The sequence below is a fragment of the Chionomys nivalis genome, chromosome 22 (assembly GCF_950005125.1).
Source record: "Chionomys nivalis chromosome 22, mChiNiv1.1, whole genome shotgun sequence".
In the NCBI taxonomy this organism is placed as follows: Eukaryota; Metazoa; Chordata; class Mammalia; order Rodentia; family Cricetidae; genus Chionomys; species Chionomys nivalis.
Genome location: NC_080107.1, coordinates 50402259 through 50424394, shown reverse-complemented (window position 1 = coordinate 50424394; position 22136 = coordinate 50402259). Strand labels below are relative to the sequence as shown.

Genomic DNA, 22136 nt, shown 5'->3' with positions numbered 1-22136 from the left:
GGAGAAACTGGCGTCACAGGCATGCTCAATGACACCAGAGCAGCAGAGCGACACAGGGAGGAGAAACTGGCATCACAGGCATGCTCAACGACACCAGAGCAGCAGAGCGACACAGGGAGGAGAAACTGGCATCACAGGCATGCTCAACGACACCAGAGCAGCAGAGTTAATGACCTGGTCTAGAGAAGAAAGCCAAAGGCAGCAAGACTCTTGCTGTCTAACGCTGAGCCTTTCTTCATAGGACCAGGCGCCCACATTTGAGTCCTTATTTTGCATTCAATAAAGTGTCTTGTTACAAATCCCTACAGAGAACCTCCTGCCTGTGCTCCTGGGCTTGAAAGGGTAGTTCCCTTCCGATTTCAGTGGTCTCATGTAGCCATCCCTTTTCCTGCTGTTAATGATTAACATGACCTTGCTGATCCCCAAATTCCACATTCACTTTCTTTAAATGGAAAGTCACTTCAAGGAGGTGAGATACATAGTTTTGGTACCATCTCGAGCCATGGGTTTTTGGGAAACACTTCTGGTTTTGGCCTTCCTTGAAAAAAGTTGGGGACAGGAACAAACGTAAGTGAAGGAGAGCATCTTCATTCTATAGTTTGTGTGAGGGTGGTGTGGCTGGTAGTCACCAGACTGCGGACCTGACGGCACTAGGCTCTTCTGAGGCACCAGGTGTGCGGCTCATGTGAATGGGAAAGTCTTGGGAGCGCTGAGGTCAGTGGATGGCTAACCCATAGAACACTAAGATCAGTGGATGGCTAACCCATGGAGCGCTGAGATCAGTGGATGGCTAGCTAACCCACGGAGCGCTGAGATCAGTGGATGGCTAGCTAACCCACGGAGCGCTGAGATCAGTGGATGGCTAACCCACGGAGGGCTGAGATCAGTGGATGGCTAACCCATGGAGGACTGAGATTAGTGGATGGCTAACCTACGGAGTGTTTGTGCGGTCACTCATATTGCTGTTCCACCAAAACTTAACCATGGGATTATATGTATATACAAACACGTGAATTATTTTGCTTTTTGTTTTGTATTTGGTGCTTAGCTTCTTTGTGTTTCTTATGATTTTGCCGTAGTTAAGCCACAGTTACTTGGGGATCAGCTCCTTTTTTAAATGAATTAGTTTATTTTAATTTTTAAAAAATTTTATATACCATATTTTGATCATATTCTTTCAGCTTTCCCAATTCCTCCTGGATCTTCCCCTACCTAACTTCATGTTCTTTTTCTCACATAAAAAACAAACAAACAAACAAGCAGTCGTGTCGGAACTAGGGTCAGCACCAGGTCTCCCATGTTTGTGTTGAGAAACGTTCTGAATTCTTTCTTCCTCACTGTGTTGACGCTACTGAAAGACGGCTCCCCACTTTTCCTGAAAAGTAACGAAGTGTATCATGAACAACACGGAAATGGATCACTTAATGGATAAACTGATTCAGCAACTACCTGTTGAGCACATAGTATGTGTGAGGCAGTGAGGTGTAACGGGGGAGGAGCAGGTGAGAGCTTTGCCATAGTGGGAAGTCGGGCACTAAACGATTGACCCACTGATTGCATCAGCAAGGATGGGGCAGGGTAAAGTTGTGTAAGAAGACATAGAAGTCAAAGAGCAGAGGTGAAGGGTCAAGCCATGCACGTACCTGGGGAAAGCATGCCAGAGGAACCCTCCTGCCTCGCTGCAAGCTCAGGATCCTCTGCTGCTGTTAAAGAGCATACAAAGATGAGATTCTCCACATGGGCACACTATGAGGCAGACACGTCAGGGAGGACCAGAATGTGTACGAGGGAGGACCGCAGCCAGATTTAAGGGCTTTGACGCTCAGCATGCCACGGCTCACCACTCTGTAACACAGACGATGGGTACAACTGCTGAGCACTGAAACTGTCACAGCCTTTAGCTCCAAAGGCTTTGTCTCATTTCAAAATTCTTAGTAAGTTCAGTTTAGAAGAGTGGGGGAAAGTTTTAATTCTGGAAACAGACTGTTCTCCTTCAGTTCTGGCTAGCCCCGTGACCCAGGACAAATGAGCAGCAGTTTGCTGGTCCTCAATGGGAGCAATAGTAACACCCTTTGAACCAGATGTGGTAGCAACACAGTGAGTGACGTATATATAACATGCTGAGAATGGCAGTGAGTGACGTATATATAATATGCTGAGAATGGCAGTGAGTAGCGTGTATATAACATGCTGAGAACGGCACAGTGAGTCACACAGACACACACACATGTGCGTGTAAAACATGCTGAGAATGGAGCCTGCTCATAGGAAAGTTTCAGTAAATGAATCTTATCACCCACTTTCATTTTGTGTCTGGCTAAGCACATACCTCAGATGAGTAGGCTTACAGGTTCCTCAACTGGTCTGCAAATGCCTCTAACTCACTTTTGCAGGAAAACTGCCAGATTTGGTAAAAGTCTTAATTGCTGACTAACTTCATTGCTACGAAAGACTTGCTGATTGGTGAAACTCATAACTTAAGTTTATATTATAACCTAAAATATAATCATACAACTTAAGATATTCTACCACTGGTAGGTGCCTGCAATAGTTCTCAGTCGGGTGTGCACGTGTCCCTCTCTGTTGGCAGTGACACACACCTTATGCCCACTGATTTAACACATTTCTAAGATCGCTTTCTCTCATCTACTTCAGCGAGTGTCATTCTTTCTTGTTGGTAGTGTGCTGATGTTTTCTAGACATGTTTTTATTTAGCACACCACAGAAACAGGTGAAGTACAATGTCACCAAAGCTGCCACGTCTTGGCCTGTTTCAGCAGAGTCACCGTTTCAGCACCAGTGGTCTTCCACGTCGGAGTGTCAGAGAACGTCATGGTCCAAGCCCACGGCCACTCTGATGCCTTTGATGCAACCATCTCTGTAAAAAGCTATCCTGATGAAAACGTCACTTACTCTTCAGGCTCTGTTAATTTATCACCAGAAAATAAATTCCAAAACGCGACAATCTTAACAGTATGTATTTTTGTCTTTCTTTTAAAAATATATATAGAGAATATTTTTGGTAGCATATATGTATTTTGAACATTGACAGAGATCTTGCATTGGTTTACCATTGCGTAATTATTAGATGATTATCACTAACTGATAACAATCTGAGTTTCACAGAATTCTTTTTCTAGAGGATTTATATTTTATGTGGGTGTGCCTGTGTGAGTTTACCTGTGAGCATGTTCAGGTGTCCAAGGCCAGAGCGTGTTGGTCCCCTGGAACTGGAGGTGGTGAGTGGCCATGTGGGTACTGGGGACAGAACTCCAGGTCCTCTGCAAGAACAGCAAGTGCCCTTAACCGCTGCGCCATCTCTCCAGCTCCTGAGTTGAACGATATTCTAAACAGGCAATTGTGTTTGCTTTTTGAGCAATGGATGTAAATGTTAACATTTTTATTGGGAAATAAAATGGTCTCAGCTTGGAAACATTTGGAGATGTTTAGAAATGCCTATGAAATTATCACTAAAAATAGCAAAGAAACAAAACATGCATGCTTTTAACACATCTATGAGAATTATTACAAACAGCAAAGAAACATAAATGCTTTTAACACTGGTCCAGACCTCAGTAGTCTATGGTTATATGTACTGCCCCAAACTTATAAAATTATTGTTTTCGTTTATCTTCTCTCAACAATTCATGACTCCCTCCCTGCTCCCAAAGAAGATGGTACACGGGGATAGAGCTTGGGGGCGTATAGGGGTGGTGGTCTCATGTTAGACCAGAACTCTACCACTGTGCTACAGCCCCCAGTGAAATGATTGGTTGCCACGGTGAACAGCTCTCACTGATAATTAGCAAGAGAAACAGCACGTTTAATAAAAACTTTTTTTTTAAATGACATTCCAGGCAGGGGATATACACCTCAGTGGTGGAGCGCTTGCCTGGCAGGCACAAGGACCTGGGTTCAAGCCCCAGTGTCACAAAGACTCATTTTAATACAGATTGTTTGCCAAAGTGCTCGCAGCCCTTCTTACTAATAGCAGCAAACAAGAAAAATGAGAAAACCTCACCTTTGGCTTGAGCTGGTTTTGGGGAACCTGTTCCCCATGCTGGGTCGCCTCGCCCAGCCCAGTCTTGATGCAGAGGGAGGAACTTGATCCTACCTCAACTTGATCGGTCATACTTTGCTGACTCCATGGGAGGCTTGCCCCTTTCTGAAGGGAGACAAAGAGAAATGGGTGGGAGGTGGGGGGGTAGATCAAAAGTGCAGGGAGGGAGAAGGAGGAGAGAAGAGAGGGGAAACTGTGGCCGGTATGTAGCATAAATGAAAAGATTTAATAAATGCTAAAAAAAAAAAAAAAGAAAGAAAGAAAAGAAGAGGCTCTGTGGCTCCAGAGAAACAGATGTCTCTCTACAGTGAGAAGCAGATAAGGAAAGTAGCAATGGAAACATACAAAAGGCCTACAGTTAGACTTCTATGCGTTTATTTTAATATTTTTAAGTTTTTATTATTATTTAAAAAAATTTTTAAATTAAAAAATTCTTTCTTTGTGTGTTTGTGTGTGTGCCTTATATGCACTGTGTACATGCAGGCCCTCAGATGCTAGAAGGGCCAGTCAGCTTTCCTGAAAACTGAGCTGTATGGTATGGGGGCTGGAAGCAAAACCCAGGTCCTATCCAGGTCCTCAAATACTGAGCCATCTCTCTAGTCCCTATTTTAGATTTTAAATATCTAAAAACCATAGATGTAAGATTTCTGCTTAATTCAAGTATTTATGTATAGATAGATATTTGAAATACTTATAGGTATTTCACGTTATAAATTTTTAAATGCACTGTAAACAACAAAATGTCAATGCTGTGAATCTTCCATATCTTTCATTATTTAAAAGTAATAGTCGGGTAGTGGTGGCACACACCTTTAATCCCAGCACGGGGGAGGCAGAAGCAGGTGGATCTCTGTGAGTTCGAGGCCATCCTGTTCTACAGAGCTAGTTCCAGGATAGGCTCCAAATCTACACAAAGAAATCCTGTCTCAAAAAAAAAAAAATCAAAAAAGTAGCAGGAATATATACTATTACTCATATTTGAGAAACATTGGTTAGAATAAATTCTAACCAGACATAGGAATTGCTCCATCATTGCTCTTGAGAATAAATGTTCTAATCTCTGTTTTAAAAAAATTTTCCAATTGCTTGGTTTATGAAAATTTAAAGTTCATTACACAAACTACTATTTTCTCTGATCACCCTTTATGATGCATGGCAGCCTATTTTCTCTGATCACCCTTTATGATGCATGGCAGCCACTAGCCACAATGCAAATCAATTAAATGCAGCTGATGCAATACTTGACCTCCTCGCTGGCACTAGCCTGTGTAAGTGCTAGAGTTACCATGTGTTGGGACAGCATAGTTACAGGACATGTCCTTCACCACAGGAAATCCCACTGAGTCATGCTTTCATGGTCAGCTCAGGAGCTGAGGAGCATGGAGGAATCAAAAACTTTGGTACATGAAGACTTAGCTTCATGTTGACACAGTAAAACATCTTTATACCAATTAAATGTTTTGTCATAATCTTGTCTTTGAGTCCATAATTAAATCTTTTTTTCCTTTTTTTCTTAGAATTTTTAAAAACAGTCTTCTCATTTTACACAGCTATCCCCATTCCCGCCCCCCCCCCCACTGCTTGTTCCACCTTCCCACACCCCACCTCCCTACCCATGCCTCAGAAAGGGTAAGGCCTCCCACGGGGAGACAACAAAGTCTGACACTCCACTTGGAGGAAGACCAAGGCCCTCCCCACTAGATCGAGGTATCCATTGAAAAAGAAAGTTTAGACACCAGTTCAAGCACTAGGGATAAGTCCTGGTTCCATTGCCAGTGACCCCACAGACAGTCCAAGCCTCACAACTGTCCCCCACTTTCAGTTGGCCTAATTTGGTCCTAGGCAGGTTTGCCCGCTATCAGTCCAGAGTCAATGGGCTCTCACTAGCTCAGGTCAGTGGCTTCTGTGGGTATTGCCATCATGGTTTTGAGCCCTTTGCTCGTATTATCATTACTCCCTCTCTTGGGCTGGTCTCAGGTAGCTCAGTCCAGTGCTTACCTGTAGATCTCTGTATCTGCATCCATCAGTTGCAGGTTGAAGGATCTATGATGACAATTAAGCTGGTCATCAGTCTGATTACAGGGGAAGGCCAGTTTAGGCGTCCTCTCCACTGTTACTTAGAGTCCTAGCTGGGATCATCCTTGAGGATTCCTGGGATTTTTCCCTAGTGCCATGTTTCGTGATAGCCCTTTAATCACCCCTTCAATCAAAGTACCTCTTTCCTTTCTCTCCCTCACTGTCCTTCTCCCATCTTAAGCATCCCATTTCCTCATGTTCTCTTCCTCCATCCCTTCCTCTCCCCACTCACTTTTAGCAAATCTATTTAAACTGTGTTTTATACTATTGATCAATGTTCTTTGTAGCTATTCATTTTTTGTTTTCAATACATTTTTGACTGCAGTTTCTCTCTCTACTCTCCTCCAACCCCCACTTCACAACCTGTCTTCTCCCCTAAATCCACCCTCCTCCATTTCTTTTCAGAAAAGAGCAGGCCTCCCAGGGAGATCCACTGAACATGGCAGAGCAAGACTGAATAAGACTGGGGACAAACTCTCACACTAAGGCTGAGCAAGGCCACCCACTAGGAGGAAAAGGGTCCCAAGAGCAGGCAAAAGAGCCAGAGGCACCCATACCCCCCCTGGAGTCCCACAAACATCAAGCTGACAATCGTAATAGAAGCTGTAGTTGGTTTTTCAAAGTAGAGAAAGAACTCAGATGTTTATAATTCATCTCAGCATAGAAATCCTAGATTTTTGCTGTTTTCAAATCTTTGTAATAATCTCCTAGCATTTGATTTCAGTGAATAACTTTACCCCATGTTTCCAAACCCTTAGTTCTCAGAGAAATGCCCTTTCTTTGATTGCCCATGTTAACATATTCAATACCCATAGCATCAAATATACAGGTGGTGATGGTAATCACATACCCAAACTGGAAAGTGTGCATCTGTGCTGTGGGCACAGAAGCATGTGGTGTGATATTGAGTGTCCAGGCCATCGGCCAGAGTCTTGCCCAGAGAGAATGGAGAAAACAATTCATCCAGAAGCCAATAAAGTGAAGGTTTCTCACTGTTCCTACAATAGCAGTTCTGTTCAGAATGTCTGAGGTTGAGGGTCCCAAAGAGATTTCCAACTGCTTAATGCTAACATTTTGTTATAATGGCAGACTATGAAGGGATTTTGGCAAAACAAATTTATTTTTATTGTTCCTTCAGTGGTTTTAGTTAGTTTTGTTGTTTGGTTATGTTTATGAGACAGGTTCTTACCTTGTAATCCTGGATATACTTGGAAACAAGATTCTCCTATCTCAGCTTCTGTAATGCTGTACTGTGCTATTATTATTGTTATTATTATTTATTAATATTAATTGTTGTTTTCAAGGCAAGGCTTGGAAGGGAACAACCAAGACAGGGTGCCACCCGCTTAGATAGAGTGTAATTGCCAGAACTGTTGATCTGACTCCAGCAAGACAATTTGACATACAAGATAGTAATCTCTGCCTATAACAATATTCTAATAGCTTTAACTAGATATGTAGACTAACTTGGCCTTGAACTCACAGAGATCTGCCTTCCTTTGCCTCCTAAATGCTTGGAGTAAAGATGTGCACCACTACAACAGGCTCATTATTATTCATTACAATTTCCTGTTAATGGGTGTTTTGCCTACATGTGTATTGGGGCACCACAGCATGCAATAAATAGATGAGAGAAGAGGAAGTAGGATTCCTGGAACAGGAGTCAGGTGATTTCAGCTGCAACGTGGGTGCTGGGAATGGAACATTTGTCCTTTGGAAGAACCACCAGTGCTCTTAACTCCTGAGCCCTGTCTCCAGTGTCTCTTTAAAATCATGCAGTACATAAGCTCAACTTTTCAGCCAGGTGGTGGTGACACAGGCCTTAAAACCCAGCACCTGGGAGACAGATGCATCTCTGTGAGGGCAAGGTCAGCCTGGTCTACAAGAATTTGTAGACGGAGCTGAGGGCAGGCCGCTTCCCACCACCTGGCTCCTGGTCACCGGCTAGCTTTACCCAAAATAATTACACAGAAACTGTATTCTTTTAAATACTGCCTGGCCCGTTATCTGTAGCCTCTTATTGGCTAACTCTCACATCTTGATAAACCTATTTCTAATATTCTGTGTATATTAGAAATGGTGGTGGCTTACCGGGAAAGATCTTAGCCTACGTCCATCTCGGAGAGGAGAGCTATGGCATCTGCCTGAATCTGCTTCTTTCTCCCAGAATTTAGACTCCTTGAAATAGAATGCTTAGTAAAACTTTTGTTATATGTTTTTGTTTAATATTGTTTGTTGTTTGTAACTTTATATTTGGTATCTGTTCCTACTGTATATAGTTGTATTGGGTTTGGTTCGATCTTGTTTAGACAAAAGGGGGAGATGATGGGGAAGTTCAGCCAATCACATTTTGTTTAGGGTGTGTCCCCCTGAGGCCAAGAAAAAAAAGATAAAAACATCCAGGTGCATTCGCCCCCTCTCTTTGTTCTCTCTGTGCTTCTGGTGTTCGTTCCTGGTGTTCACTGGACCCTTGGTCGTGTGAGTTTCCCTTTTTCCCAATTATTAAACTAAATCTTTTGTATTGAGCTGGTCTGGTTAATTCTAGATTATCGATTGACCACACCATCAGGAATTAGTTCCAGGACATCTCCAAAGCTACAGAGAAACCCTGTCTCAAAAAAACCAAAAACTAAACCAAAACAAACAAAAAGCACGAATAAGCTCAATTTGGTCTTATAAGTTTGCAGTGGTTTTTTTCTCTACAAGGTCAGTACGCTTTAGGACTTCACAATCACACTTTCACACCATCATGTTTGTTTGTTGCTTTTCAGATTCAGGACGAACAGTTGTCTGAAGGACAAAGCTCATTTTCGTATGTGTATTTGGAAGTTGTGTCAAAGCATTTTTCAAAATCAGAAAAAAGGCCAATCCTCTATGACAATGGCTCTCTCTTCGTCCACACTGACAAGCCTGTGTACACTCCACAGCAGCACGGTAGAGTATCTGGTGCTTCTTTCAAGGGAGAATGACATAAAGATGTGGAACTTTGAACATCTGAAGTTGAGTGGACAGTAGAGGCCTTCTAATTTTGGTGGATGCTGGTGATGTCCATGGTGAGGAGAATGGGGCTGTATGATAATCAACACATTCAACATGGGCACCTATATATTGATTTGGAAAAAAAGACCTAGACAGGGTCAGGATGTTGTCACTAGCTTACACAGAGAGTCATTGCCAGAATGGTTGACCTAACTCCAACAAGACGGCTTCTTATATGAGATAGTAGTCTCTGCCTATAAGAATATTCTTAAGTCCTATCCTACTGATGTATTTAATGTGAAGTCACTTGAAAGATTATTAGCTTAAGCATCTTTGAATAAAGGCTTAGTCTCCTGAGGCTTCCTAGGATAAAGGACCTTAGAATATTGTCCAGAGTCCTTCAGTTCTGCACAGCCTGTGTCCCACCCTCTTTCTCAGGACCCTTCTCTGCTATGCCCCCTCAGCTGTTGACTCAAGTTAGTTGCTTTTCCCTCTACTTCTCATGCACATGGAGGTGGATGCAGTGTTATTTCTGCATAGTACGTTTTTATCCTTTCCTTCGACTCAGTAACTCCTGCTGGTGGCATCCGCATACACAGATTCCTTCAGGAACTTATAACTGCAGCTTGGCCTGCCACCCCCAGCACATTTCCTCTCTCTCCTCCTTGTCAGTTCTCGGGATAAGTCTAGGGCCTCCTACATCCCAGGCCAGTGCTCCATCACTTAGGAACAGCCCCAGTCCTTTCTTTGGTTCTCTCAAAATCCAGGGGCATGTGCTCTGCAACGCCGGCACCTCTGTGCTCCTGGAAACCTACATGACTGTGTTTCTCCTCTAGAGCATCAGACGGCATGCATGTCAGACTTGGTCACCACTCTTATCTCATTGTCCAGCACAAAGCAGGCACTGCAATTACCTCATGGCTTCAATACGCAGATTTTATTGATCTTGCGTCTGATACGCTAAGATTAATATTCTAAATTAACTAAAAACTAGGTTAGAAACTATGCAAATAATAGTCACTGAAATCAAAATGATAACATAAACATTTCTTACTTCTTTTATTCTGAGCCATGTGGAGACTCTGTTTGTACCTGTGAGTGTCACTGGGAGGTGATACTCTTCTTCCTGTTTTATTAGTGAGGTTTAGAGGTTAAGATAACTCAGAACAGGAAGAGGAAATACCAAGACAAGACCACAGTTTTGAACATCAGAACCTGTGATCATAGGCTTTTCCACATGCTGCTAACAGCTATTTCTTGACACCTGGACAGAGAAGGCAGGTTTGTCATAGACGGGAAGGAGAATATGAGGTGGTGACAGCACTGAAGGGAGGAGAGCACAGGATGTGGGCGACCTGCTCATCATACTGGCTTTTCCTTATTATCTGGTATAACAGAATTTCCTGGGACATCTCAGTGGAGCTACACAATACAGGCCAATAGTCGGAATGCTGTTGGTCTTACGGCACTATTTCTGTTTTAGTATGGGGACCAAGACTTGGCTATGACATGAGTTGAAAACCCTTGAAGAATGAAAATGAGTCACCATGCCCCAGCAGAGTCAATAGCTCTATCAGGATGTTCATCCCAGAAGCAGACAGTGCAGCTTAGCAACCACACTTCTGAGCTCTGGTAGGCACCCTTCTCCTCCAGATCTTTGGGTCCTCCTGTTCCATAGTGCTCCCTGATCTCAGGTGCGGGGCTGTGTTTTAGTTGTACCCTTTGGTGCTGGGCACACAAGGTCACACACTCTCTGTATTTGGAGCAGTTGTGAATCTGTGCAGATGACACACAACCCCCATGGGGGAGATTTTAAAGGCCTCCTACAGGCAAAGGAGCTATAGACAGTCAGTTGCTGCTCAGAGAGAGGCTGGGTTTTTCCCAGGGAGGAGCCTCCACAGCTGATCCAATCCTGAGCAGTCCACCCTAAGCAAATGCACATAGGAACAACACTAAATAAACACGTGTGTATGTGTGTGTAAATATTACAATAACAGGCATGCAATTATCTACTAATGCATGTAATTCCAAAAAATAAAGATTTTAAGTTAAAAGATAATGAGCACAATAAACAAAGACAAGGAAGATATTCTAAGGGATCAGTTTCAAGTTAATAGAGTTTAAAAACTACAACAGTAGAGTTGAAATACATCAAATGTTCCAATAATTGTTTTCTGTGGACTATTTTATTGTTGAATTGCCTTTTTTTTTTTTTTTTTTTTTTTTTTAGACAGGGTTTCTCTGTAACTTTAGAGCCTGCCCTGGAACTCACTCTTGTAGACTAGATTGGCCTCCAACTCACAGAGATCCGCCTGCTTCTGCCTCCCAAGTGCTGGGATTAAAGGCATGTGCCACTACTGCCTTATTCAATATTTTGGGAGAAAAACAAGGTTTCTCTGTGTGACAGCCCTGACTGCCATAGAACTCACTCTGGAGATACTCATGCCTCCTCAAGCCTCTGCCTCCCAAGAGCTGGAATTGAATGTATTTGCCGCCGCCTGGCTCTGTGTACCTACTTCCAAAGTGAAGGAAAGAAATAAGAAAATTAGGACAAGTCAGCTGGGAGACACACAGCACTTAGAGAGAGGAGGGTCTCACAGGGCTTGGTGGTGCGTGTCCACGATCCCAGAACCAGGGAGGTTGATGAGAGGAGGGTGTGAATCACAAGCTAGCCTGGGTACTTAGCAGGGACCCAAAGAGACACATGTTTCTGGACAGAGTGCTTGCCTAGGATGTGCAAGGACCAGCAGTTCTGCAATGTCGCCTCTATTCTTTTAATGAGGAGAGAACAATCACAGGACCTGGGCCAACAGATACAACAAAATCACATGATCACAGCATATCACAGGAAGAGCTAATTTGGAGCCTTGCTAGTTTTCATAAGCAGGAGAGTGTATGCAATCTGAACCAAACCCCAGTTTGCCCTTTGACCCTCTAGCCCTAATGTAAGGCAGTATTGTATGGTTTCATACAATCTACAGCGGAGCTCACTCTCTTGTTTTTATGAAATTCCCAATAAATGGAGGTCTAATTACTAATTACAGAAATAACTAATTTTATACTATCCCAGCAAGTTGCACATAAGTATTTTTATAAGTTAACTCTCTTGTTCACTAGAAGTAATCATGAGGATTTATGTTAAAATGAAAGAATCTTTAGTAATATATATGTATACTAACAATTTTATTTTAAATATGTATTTTTATCTAGGAGTTATATTTGGTTTTCAAGAAGATTTATCTCATTAAAGACATTTTTAAAAATATATTATTAATCTTTGAGAATGTCACTCACTTTATTTTAAATCATTTTCACCCTGATGATGTTTGTTTCAAAAATTAGAATAGTCCTCGCCCAACAAGGTTTTTAATGATATCACTTCTTCTGCAGTAAAGGTTGGCGTCTTTTTGCTGGGAGATGTTTTGGAGCCAGTTACACGGGAAACTGTCTTAACTTTCATAGTAAGTATGTGCTTAGTCCCGTGATGCTTCCCTCACAGATGAATGCACTGAGCAGGGCTGTTCCCATGCAAGAACTTTCTTGCTTGTCACATGAACAAACTCTTCCTGAGTGCTTGCTTGCCGTTCTACTTCTCCATCCAGAGGTGAAGCAGGGCAGCTCCTCCCTGCACAGCGTCATCTCCTTACAACCCTGGCCTTCAGCATTGTGACTAAGATAAATCTCTAGTCTTCAAATTTACCTGGTCATGGGTATTACTTTATAACAATGAAAAATGACATAAGGCGGCATGTTTTTTTATTTCTCTAAAGGACCCTGAAGGATCAGAAGTTGACAAGGTGCAAGGAAACAATCTTACTGGAGCTGTGTCTTTTCCTGACTTCCAGATTCCTTCTAACCCCAAGTATGTAGAAGTGTTTGTTAATAAGTTGTTTTATGAGAAAAAAACAAAAAACAAAAAAAAAAAAGACCTGGAACTTTTGGTTGTGGGGCAGAGGAAAGGTTAAGTGCACACCTGCTCTGACCAATGACAGCACACATGTGGCTATGTGAAGCCTTGCAAAAGACGGTAGAAGTTAGGCCCACTTCTCAGCGAAACAGAAATGAATCCCAGATACCAGAGCACTGCCCAGCATACCAGGAGTCTCAGATTTTCAGCACACCGTCAAAAGAGAATCCCTTACATCTAGGTATTACCAGCCCAGCAGCCTCAGCAGATAGCAAATCCCTGTTTCAGTAAATAAATATACAGATCTCTCTCACATACACACAGAAAAAGTTCCAAAAATTTCCCACCCATTATTATTATAGATAGAGGACTCAATTTAGAAGAGAAAACAATCTTCAGTTGTCGTTTTTGCCCTTTCACCCTAACAGAGTGTCCATTTCTGGGGAGAGGGCGTTGGGTTATGATCTATTGGGAGAGCACTTTGCCTAGCAGGTGCAGAGATTTAGTCAAAATGTGTGTGTGTGTGTGTGTGAGAGAGATACACACATACACATACACACACACACACACACAGAGAGAGAGAGAGAGAGAGAGAGAGAGAGAGAGAGAGAGAGAGAGAGTAGGAAATTTTGTCTTATTTGGCTTCACATGCAAGGATCTACAATCCCTGACCTCAAGGACCATAGAGCAGGATGTCTCAGACAAGGGTAGCTATACTGTACTGTACTATACTGTACAAGGGCAGTTATACTTTACTGCATTATACTATACTATACTAGCAGCTACACTATACTGTACTGTACTATACCATACCATACCATACCGTACATACTATACTATACTGTACTGTACTATACTATACTATATTGCACTATAATAACTATATTGTACTATATTAGACAAGGGAAGCTATACTATTCTATACTATACTGTACTGTACTATACTATGCTATGCTATACTGTAGTATGCTATACTGTACTATACTATTCTGTGCTATACTATATGTACTATGTTATGCTATACTATACTGTACTGTACTATATTATAGTGTACTATACTGTACTATTCGGTACTATACTATTTTATACTACACGGTACTATGCTATGCTATATTATTCTGTACTATACTATTCTATACTATACTGTACTACACTATACACAGCTACCGCAGACATTTCCAGTAGAAACACCTTAGAGTCACTTGTCCTGCATCCTCTCTAAGGGAAATTGTATTTGTCTCATTTTGAAAACATTTTCTGAAAATCATAGACTGAAGCTGGGAGGCTGAAATAATCTGGATGATTTAAAATGATACAATTTCTTAAAATGCCATAGGCTCCCTAGTGCAGAATCAAGTCTGCTATATTATGATTCTGATTTCCCAGACGTCACCTCGTGCCAGCTGTCCACGGCAGACCACTGGAATCCATCATGACTCCACTCTCCCGTCTTAGCAGCTTGGTGTCTGTTGTTCTCTGTGCACAGAACCCATTCTCCTTCATAGTTCTCTTCTCTGGGACATGGGGAAATGACACTTTGTACAAATGCCATCCCTGGATACGATATAATGTCTGCTTCACTCTCCACCTCCTTGTCCTGTGTATTTTCTTTCTTCTCCATGTCTTATTCATTGTTTCTTTATCACCCCCTCCCCATGTTAGACTCCAGGCTCCTTAAGATCAAGGCCCTTGTCCATGGTGTTCATTTTACCTCAGCAATTCAGCATCCTCGGTCCTCAGTAAATACCTGTTGAGCAAGGACAATAGTCATGACAACCATTCTATCTCCTCCATTGATCGCATCCCCTATCTGCATGGTAGATATGGGTTTTCTCTTTTCCCAGTGATGTGCAGTAACTCGTGTGAATCAAACCTGCTAAGAAAATGTGTGAGAATATGAACTGGTGTGGATTGTTTGCTATAAAGTCTGTGGTTCCTCTGTCTTGATCTTTTTTAAAATCTCAGGGTAGTACTCACTAATTTTTTCTTTGCCTGTTTGGTTTTGGTTATTGGCCTTTGGTCTTTAAAGAAAGAGTTTCTGTCTGTAACCCTGAAAGTCCTCACTCTGTAGACAGGCTCAGCTTGAACTCAGAGATCCACCTCCCAAGTCCTAGGATTAAAGGCATGAGCTACTACTGCCCAACCTCACTAAATATTTTTAAATGAAGGTTGTTGGGCAGATTAATTTACTCTTAAACAAGCCATGCTTTGTTTCCAAATATAATTTTGTTTAGATGAGGTGTGATTTACACCACTAGCATGCCGTCTTTCCAGACACATTAATCTAAATTTTTTTGCTATATTTTGAACTGAATTAAGTAAATTCTGAAATTCTTATCAGTTCTCCAAACAAAATTAATATAGTAAAGTCAAATATGTAGGAAAAGAATGCAATATGAAAAACCAATTGTTAAACAATTTCTTTTATTTTTGAAATGTTCAGTTATGTCTATTTATTTTTTAAATATCTTTCCTCCAAACTTACTTAGGGTGTGTGTGTATTCTTACCTCTTCCAAACAGAAACTACTAGAGTTGATAAATTAAAACTCTTTGTTGTCCCCCATGATTTTAAACATCTGGCTTCCACAGATACGGTAGATGGACGGTTCAGGCTAAATATACAGAAGACGCTTCCACCAACGGAACGACACACTTTGACGTCAAAGAACACAGTAATCTTCAATCTAAGACATATTTATAAAATATTAGTTTTTTTCCAGTAATTCTTTTCAGTAATGTAGCTGATGAAAACCACTCCCAGGTGGGGATGAGGCCCTGGGCCAGGGTGGTGGGAAGTCCTGGTTGGGTATCCGGCCAGGGAGTCAGTGCTTGTTAGAGGTTGTTAGAGGGACGCGATGATGTGGAAGAGAATACCGTCGTGGGACTGTTTTAGAAGGATTTTATGCCTTCCACACCCCCTTCTCTCTCTCACAGGTAAAGCCTACAAAATAAGTCTCACGCCAGTAAGTGATCTGCAGCACGAAGTGGAAATTCAAGGTACTCTAACGCTTTGGTGACTGTTCGGGAGTCTGTGGTCAGCTTGCCTGTTAGTCCCAAGGAAGCCAGCCGGTCCTTGTGGATTCGTGTTCTTCATAATAGAAGTTGTACAGTCCCCAGGGGAGCCTGGTTTATGGGGAAATTTCTAGGCTCATGATTTTAGGAAAAATAAACAATTAGCGACACGTAATTAAGTCAACAAACAATTTAGTTGACGGGAGTATTACGGGTCATATTGCAGGGACAAGACCTATTTTTAAGTACTATAACAACAGTATGACACTGACCACTCTTCCCTCACTCCACTCTCCCGCTCATAGATGAAGCCCAAGGCGTGAGTCTCCAGCCAACAGATTACCTGGAACAGAAAATAAGAGAACAAGGTAATCCACAAGTTGTATAGCACTGTGGTTACTGCATTCAAGACCAGAGAGCGGAAGACACGGGGTTTCCCTAATTGCAATGCAGCAGATGGGGAAAAGATGCTCGTGGAGGTTCAGTTCACCCCTCAAATGATCCTTCATGCAATCTCAGGATTTCATTGGCCAAATCCTTACCCCGAACAAAGCAGTTCTTTATTATTTCCTCCCCTAAAACTATCTAAAATGTTTGTTTTCACCGAGTATCTGGTGAGGGAGTCCTTTGATGGTAGAGAAATTGACGCTTGAGATGCCTACGACTGTTGGTGGTAAGGACACGCGTATTGACATCGTTTCAGCTGCTACATACAAACATCCGGTGGTAAAGAAGTGTTGTTATGACGGAGCCAGACATAATGCCTATGAAACCTGTAAGCAGCGAGCAGAACGTGTGAAAAAAACAGGCCCAAACTGTGTCCAAGCCTTCACTCTCTGTTGCACCATGGCAACCGAGATCCGAGCTAATGACACCTTTAAACACATCCACGTGTCGAGGAATCAGTGTAAGTATGGTATTTCCGGTCGGAACCTTTCCAAACCTGTGTAAATTAACTTCTCCAAGAAAAGCAGTTTTTATGTTCTACTTACGATTAGAGTTGAAAGGCAGATAACTTGCAATGCCCAGAAGGAAGCCCTGTCGTGTATTTGGGGAACTGGAAACAGGATAGCACACTCAGAGAACACTAGTCCAGAGCCAAGACTCAGTGGCACGAAGGCCAGCTCACTATGCAGACTCGAAGGAGTGTTCGTGAGAATCTCCAGTCGATGAAATGCAATGATTCTGTCACATTACAGTCAGCAAAAGTTGAAATCTATTTCAGTGTTAGCATTAGTAGACGTTTCAGGATGAAAGAACTTTTTTAATGTTTCCCAAACTTCAGAACTTCTTTTCTATATAGTCTTCAAAAAAAAAAAAAAAAAAAAAAAACAAGCAGAAAGATAGAAAGACGCCTTCTAATTTTACTCTGAGTATTTTTAATTCTTAATTATATTTTTTATTTGAGATATTTTGATATAATCACATTATTTCCCCCTATTCCTTTGCTTCCTGCAAAACAGCCCAAAAATCCCCCTTGCTCTCCTTCAAAATCATGCCCTCTTTTTCCATTGTTACATTCATATGTGTATACATGTATATATGTGTCTATACATATATGTTCCTAAATATAACCTTCTCCACCTGTATATTTACATATATGCTTATGTGAATAATCAGTTGTCATTGGATGAGCAGTCAATGTGCACTTCCCTGGGGAAGACTCTTTCTCCTGCTCCCAGCATTCCTCTGATGCCTGTAGTTCTTTGTGTAGGGTTAGTACCTGGTGGTCTTTATCCCTCACTCTGGCATGTCTATTGCTGTGTCTTTGTTCAGCTCACATTTGGGGAGCCATGCTGGGGAGACTGTCTGGTACAACCTCTGGCGTTACTAGGAGACAATGTCTCACATCAAAACCTGATCCTCTGGTTCACAACCTCTTTCGACCATATTGAGCCCTCTTCTAGCAGCTGAGAGCACCTACACTTGTGTGCACATACCCACACACAGACACATAACATACACACGATTGAAATAAAATAAATCTTTAAGCAAGTGTGAAGTGTCCATATAAGCATTTGGAGTATGGGGAATATTGCATATTTTCCATATAGCACTTTATTTTTACTTTTTATGCAACCCATCACATAAAGTTTGATCCCAGTAACACAGGTGAGGAAACTGAGAATGGGAACTGATGAAGCAGTGCTGTGTCTAACCTATACCATTGTGAACACAATGGTGCATCTAACTTATCCCATCATGAAGACAATGGTGTACCTAATCTATAACATTATGAACACAATGGTGTATCTAACCTATCCCATCATGAAGACAATGGTGTATCTAACTTATATCATTATGAACACAATGGTGTATCTAATCTATACCATTATGAACACAATGTTGTATCTAATCTATACCATTATGAACACAGTGGTGTATCTAACCTACACTGTTATGAATACAATGGTGTATCTAATCTATATCACCCCGAATGTGATAGTGTACCTAACCTATACACTCTGAACCTGTTTTGTGTTCTTTTTATGGATTGAACTGAGCAAAAATGAACTGTTATAGAGAAAGTCTTTGATAAAAAATCATATAACTGAGTTGTAATTTATAGTCATAAACCTCAGGCCATGTAGAGACGCACACACATTTAAAATACAATTCTCAGGTTTGTTTAAGAGGAGCTTTGAGGGGCTGAGAAACAAGACTCCTAGTAGCTAGAACATATAAGCCTTTCCCCCAGGTGAGGGGCCATAGCCCTTATGGTGCTGATGTTGACACAGGCAAACCAGGTGAGACTAGCAAATAAAATTGGAAATAATGAGCATTTATTGGATGGCTGAACTGTTTACCCAGCTGACAGTGAATATCACCAAAGGATCAACTGTTTTTATTGAATATGTGGAGCAACCATTAGCATCACAATGACCCCTTCCTATCACCCACTAGGCTTCAAGAGCTTTGAGGTGGCTCAGGGAAACAAGGCAATGGGCCAGGTTTCAGATGCTCTTAAATCAAAAGCCATGAGCATTATTAAGAATATAGCATTAAATGAACATTATTTATTGTTACCGGCTTCTGTAGGTGAGGCTTCTGTTTATTTCGTGTTTCAGATTCCTAACGCACTTTGACACTTTCCATCTGAGCCCAACATAGCTGTATAAATTTATTTTCTCTAATTATTGTGTTGGGTTTGTATGTATGGGTGTGCATGTATGTATGTATATTCGTGTGGGATGTGTTCGTGTAGGTGTGTGCACATACACAGATGGGTGTGCGCCCACCCATGTGGACGAAGATGTTGGGTGTCCTTCTCAATTACTCCCCACTTTATCTTTTGAGACAGGATCTCTCACTGACCCTGGAGCTCCCTGATGTGGCTGGGCCACCTGGATAGTGACCTCCAGGGATCCTTGTGCCCCTGCCTCTCCTGGGCCGGGAATGCAAATGTGAACTGCTGTGCCCCACATTAGCATAGGTACTAGGAATCCAAATGCAGGTCCTTTGCTTGTACAGCAAACACTTTACCAGTGGAGTGTTTCCTTGCTACTATTTTTCCTAATGTAAAGAGGGCATTTAAAAGAAATTAGGCATTATTAGGGTCATGATAATTTCTGTGACTAATGTTCTTCACAGTAGTGCATGAATTTTTCAATTTTAGTTCAATTTCCTTGAATCTTTTACTGAAGAAAAGAAGTGGAGATCTAACTGCATTGAATATGTAACTGTTAAACCCAGAAGACGGTGGTCACGGCACTGTGGCGGCCACAGAGAATGCTGACACGCTGCCCAGGGACAGCTGAAGACTCAACAGCACACACTGCTGTGTGCCACCGTGCTGCCCAGGTGCCCAGATGTCTGTAACCCTGTATCAGTTCACCACAAATGACCAGATGTGCCAGCAGAGCATCGGAGCCTCTAAAATGATACTGTGTCTATAACTATGTGTCAAAGCAGAATATTTAAATCAATAAAAAATTACCACCCATGTTGAGAAATTTTCAATGATGAATTTTTTCCCATGTTGCGTACATCTTAGCTATTGGTGCATATCCCATGGCCAGTTTTCTATACTTGGCAATTTATTCCTATTCTTCCCCACCTTCATTTTAATTTTCTCTGCAATTGTTTACATCAGGATCAATTTCCTTTATGTAACTTTTATTTTAAGACAGATTCAGTTTTTTTTATTTAATTTCTGCCTTTTGGGGACTTTAGTTGTTAGTTGTTTCAATTTGTTGATTATAATAATTTAATACATATAGCCTGGGGTCTGTAGGTCCTAGGATTTTATGGTTTGGTGGGATGGAATGCCTGTTAGTGGGAAGAGCTTGACTGACCTTGGTTTAATCCTTAGCACTAATAAATAAACTCAAGCTTATATTCTTTACCATCTTGCTTATAATAGCATGTTTTCTACATGTAGTGCCCCCATTGTCTGTTTTGTTGTATATGTTTCTCATAGAATGTTCATTATGAATCAAACCAATGAAAGCATATCTTTTATAGCAATGAGTATAGAAGTTAATTCAATTTCTTTAGTATCAGAACGTTATGTGTGATGAAGCCATGCACAGTAGATCACTCTTGGGGCAGTTCCTACTGAAATGGAATTAAGATAAAATTTGATGCTCCAAATGTGTTGCTTCCTGGTCATGGTGGGTATTCGACACATAAACGAGATCAATGAATAAGGACAGCTAGCATGTGGCAAAGGCAGCCCGTCCACACATGTGCATCAAATGTCTGCTGTTTAAGTGATCCTTTCAATAAATTATGTTGCATCAGTGTGCTTCTCCAGCAGGGAAGACCCGGCCAAACTAGAGAAGCAGTTACCTGATTTTGTTACACGATAAGCTGAAATCATATAATTTTAATAACTTATCCACTTTCTCAATCTTCCCTTTTGGATTAGACCAGGAAAAAATACTATAACTTTAATATTTCTCACAAGCTCTCTGAGTACTACTTAGAAACACACAAGTAGATACTTTACATCGCATATTCTATGGCATAAAGCATGGAACACAAATACGTTCGTCAGGGGCTGCTGTGTGAGTCAGAAAATCCGGCTGTCAGTCTAGACAGTCCCTGGTAGACTCCAGTGGACACAATTAGTCAGTCTCCTCGAGTCACTGTCGTGGTGACCCTCAGTGGAAGGTAATGCTTCATACTAAGAAACTCAAAATATCCAACATAAATTCTCTCAGTGTGGCTGCCTTCCACTCTTTTCTTATCCCCTTGGAAAAAAAAATAGCCTTCTCCTTAAACCAGGCGCTGTTGTATATAATCTCACCCTGCTTCCCTTCTCTAGTACTCTAAATTCCCTCTCTCCTCAATCTATGGCTCAAACTTAGATGCAGTCGCCTTGTATGCCATATGCCTTATGCACGGACTGCATCCAAAGTGTGGCACGAAGAAATGGGGCCATATAGGTGAATTAGATAAATTTACCCCCACTCCATAGACCTTATATTTGTTTTGCATAGATTGCAATGTTTTGGTTTTAGTTATACTACAGAATTTAGCCACACAGATAGACAGAGCCAACCAACAACATAGCATGATATCAGCGCATAAACAGATATATAGAAGACTGGAGTAGAGAACACAGAAATAAATGCATGAAGCTACAGCTGTCTGATTCTAGACAAAAGTTCCAGAATTATGTTGGAGAAGACAGCCTCTCTAAGAAATGGTATGGGAAAAGCAGTATGTCCACTAGAAGAATGAAACTAGATTTTAGTTTCTCAACATTTAAAGAAATCAATTCAGACGTGAAAATTCGAAACACCTGTGGAAAACATAGGGGAAAATACATCAAGATCTAGATATAGGCAAGGACGTTCTGAACAGAAAATAAGAGCAAGAGTTCAAAATGCCCTTGAAAGAAATAAAAGAAAAAATTACACAACAGGTTGGGAGACGACTTCATGGGCAGACGCACCTGCCCTCTAGCATGGGGAGCTAAACTTTAGTGTTTATTATCTCTGTGGGTTTTGTTCTTGCTGTTTTGTTTCTTGTTGTTGTTATTGTTTGTTTTTTTTAAAGCCAGTGTGGTTGTTTGAATGCAAATGGCCGCTATAGGCCCATAAGGAATGACACCATTAGGAGGTGTGGCCTTGTTGGTGTAGGTATTGCCTTAT

The 22136-nt window shown here is 41.5% G+C and overlaps 1 protein-coding gene across 1 annotated transcript; it reads left to right on the top strand.

Moving 5' to 3' along the window:
• Positions 1-484: 484 nt before the first annotated feature.
• Positions 485-16986, top strand: LOC130864370 (complement C5-like). Its single transcript, XM_057754630.1, has 9 exons — positions 485-567; positions 2781-2973; positions 8908-9070; positions 12506-12576; positions 12886-12977; positions 15613-15695; positions 15958-16020; positions 16341-16403; positions 16739-16986. Exons 1-9 carry the CDS (start codon positions 503-505, stop codon positions 16984-16986), a joined length of 1041 nt encoding a protein of 346 aa, XP_057610613.1. The 5' UTR covers positions 485-502.
• The last annotated feature ends 5150 nt before the right edge of the window (positions 16987-22136 follow it).